The sequence below is a fragment of the Sphaeroforma arctica genome (assembly GCF_001186125.1).
Source record: "Sphaeroforma arctica JP610 unplaced genomic scaffold supercont1.2054, whole genome shotgun sequence".
Classification (NCBI taxonomy): Eukaryota; class Ichthyosporea; order Ichthyophonida; genus Sphaeroforma; species Sphaeroforma arctica.
Genome location: NW_014038504.1, coordinates 3269 through 4809, shown reverse-complemented (window position 1 = coordinate 4809; position 1541 = coordinate 3269). Strand labels below are relative to the sequence as shown.

Below are 1541 nucleotides of genomic sequence, written 5' to 3'. Positions count from 1 at the left end.
TGGCTTTGATAACTTGGCTGAAAGTGGTCCCGTAGAGCAAGACGCTAGTCCGTGGGGGGGGGGGGGTCGGGCGAAGCGTCTACTACCTCGATGGAAGAAACGGTCGCGTGTCAAACCAGAAGAGCTAGACAAACTACAAGAAGGCGGGGGTGTCAATGTGTCGTCACCACTGGGTGCGGAAACAGATGCATTCCTATCAGATATCCCGGACACATGGTCAAACCCGCGCCCTATATACTATTTATCGAATGACGAGAGGAGGACTAACAGTAGATTCTTCTCCACCATCACAGATACACGGATTGCGAGGTCTTTACGGTTGTTCCTCTTTGGCATTCCCGCATTCTAACGTCTGTCTTCGACACACCAATTGGTCAGCCGGCGTATTTGATTTTTATGATGTTCTATTCTGCATCCTTTTTTTGGACATGCAGGGTATGATGTCTAGCGTGGTGTTTGCGTTCACGCTGTTGCTGATGGTGGCATCGTTTGCGCTCACATCGTTGCTGTTGATGGCTCAGATGGCTTCAGACGGCTTTTACTCATACTGACGCCTCATACGGACGTATCTGGCCTTAGTCTTCATTTTTGGACTGGGGATTGTGGGTCCGTTGGGGGTCTGGGAAGGAACTTTGGCATGCTTGCGGTTTTCTTCATAGCTATGATCTTCTGGCAGTTATTCCCCATGGCCGAAGACGGCTTCGTGGTGCTGGTACCCTGGAATGATGTCAGGGTACGATGAGCTGCTGCAGAGTGGAGGGCTAGTTAATGTTCAGCAAATGATCAGCCAGCTGGCCGTCCAGATACAGACCGCGGCGGGGACCACGGAAATCTCGTTCTTAGTTCCACCGGGGAATGGCTTATCCGGGTATGAAGTCGATGTGACCATCATCCAAGGCACCAGCATCCAGCTTACTCTCGCGCCGGGCATGTGGTCACTGCTATAGTGTGGGGCTCACATAACGGCATCATCACATGGCTGGGAAGAGTTTTTTGCAGGTGCTGATAGGCTATCACATCACTTGGCTTCGTTCATACCACCCCCGTACACATCTCCGTGTCCTGCAAAGTATCATCCACCTGGTGCAACAGAACACCGCCAAGCAACAGGCGGCCTACAATAGTACTGAGCCTGACGCGAAGACCCAGAATGCCACAGGCAAGGGTGCAGGGCCGAATCGAACCTTATCGGACGACGAGCGCAGAGACTTAACCCTGAGTGTGGGTCAAACCGGGCTGAAGCAGCTCGAAGGGACTGCTGCGAAGCTCAAGCTGTCAAAAATGCTGGAGCCCACATGGTTGTCACCCAACATCCTCGCGCGCCCGCACGCAGCACTCATGAGCCTAATTTTTCACACGGGGAATACATATCTCATCCTATAAATAATAATAGTATAAATAGAGATAAAATTGCATGCCTACATAGAGATGCATGTTTATATATACAATATCTATATATATATATAATAAACTTACACTATATATATATATATTATAAATACTTACATGTACATACTACACACACACACACACACACACAC

At 49.4% G+C, this 1541-nt stretch overlaps 1 protein-coding gene across 1 annotated transcript; it reads left to right on the top strand.

Moving 5' to 3' along the window:
- Positions 1-65: 65 nt before the first annotated feature.
- SARC_12075 (hypothetical protein) lies at positions 66-1419 on the top strand. Its single transcript, XM_014293824.1, has one exon. It carries the CDS (start codon positions 976-978, stop codon positions 1381-1383), a length of 408 nt encoding a protein of 135 aa, XP_014149299.1. The 5' UTR covers positions 66-975; the 3' UTR covers positions 1384-1419.
- The last annotated feature ends 122 nt before the right edge of the window (positions 1420-1541 follow it).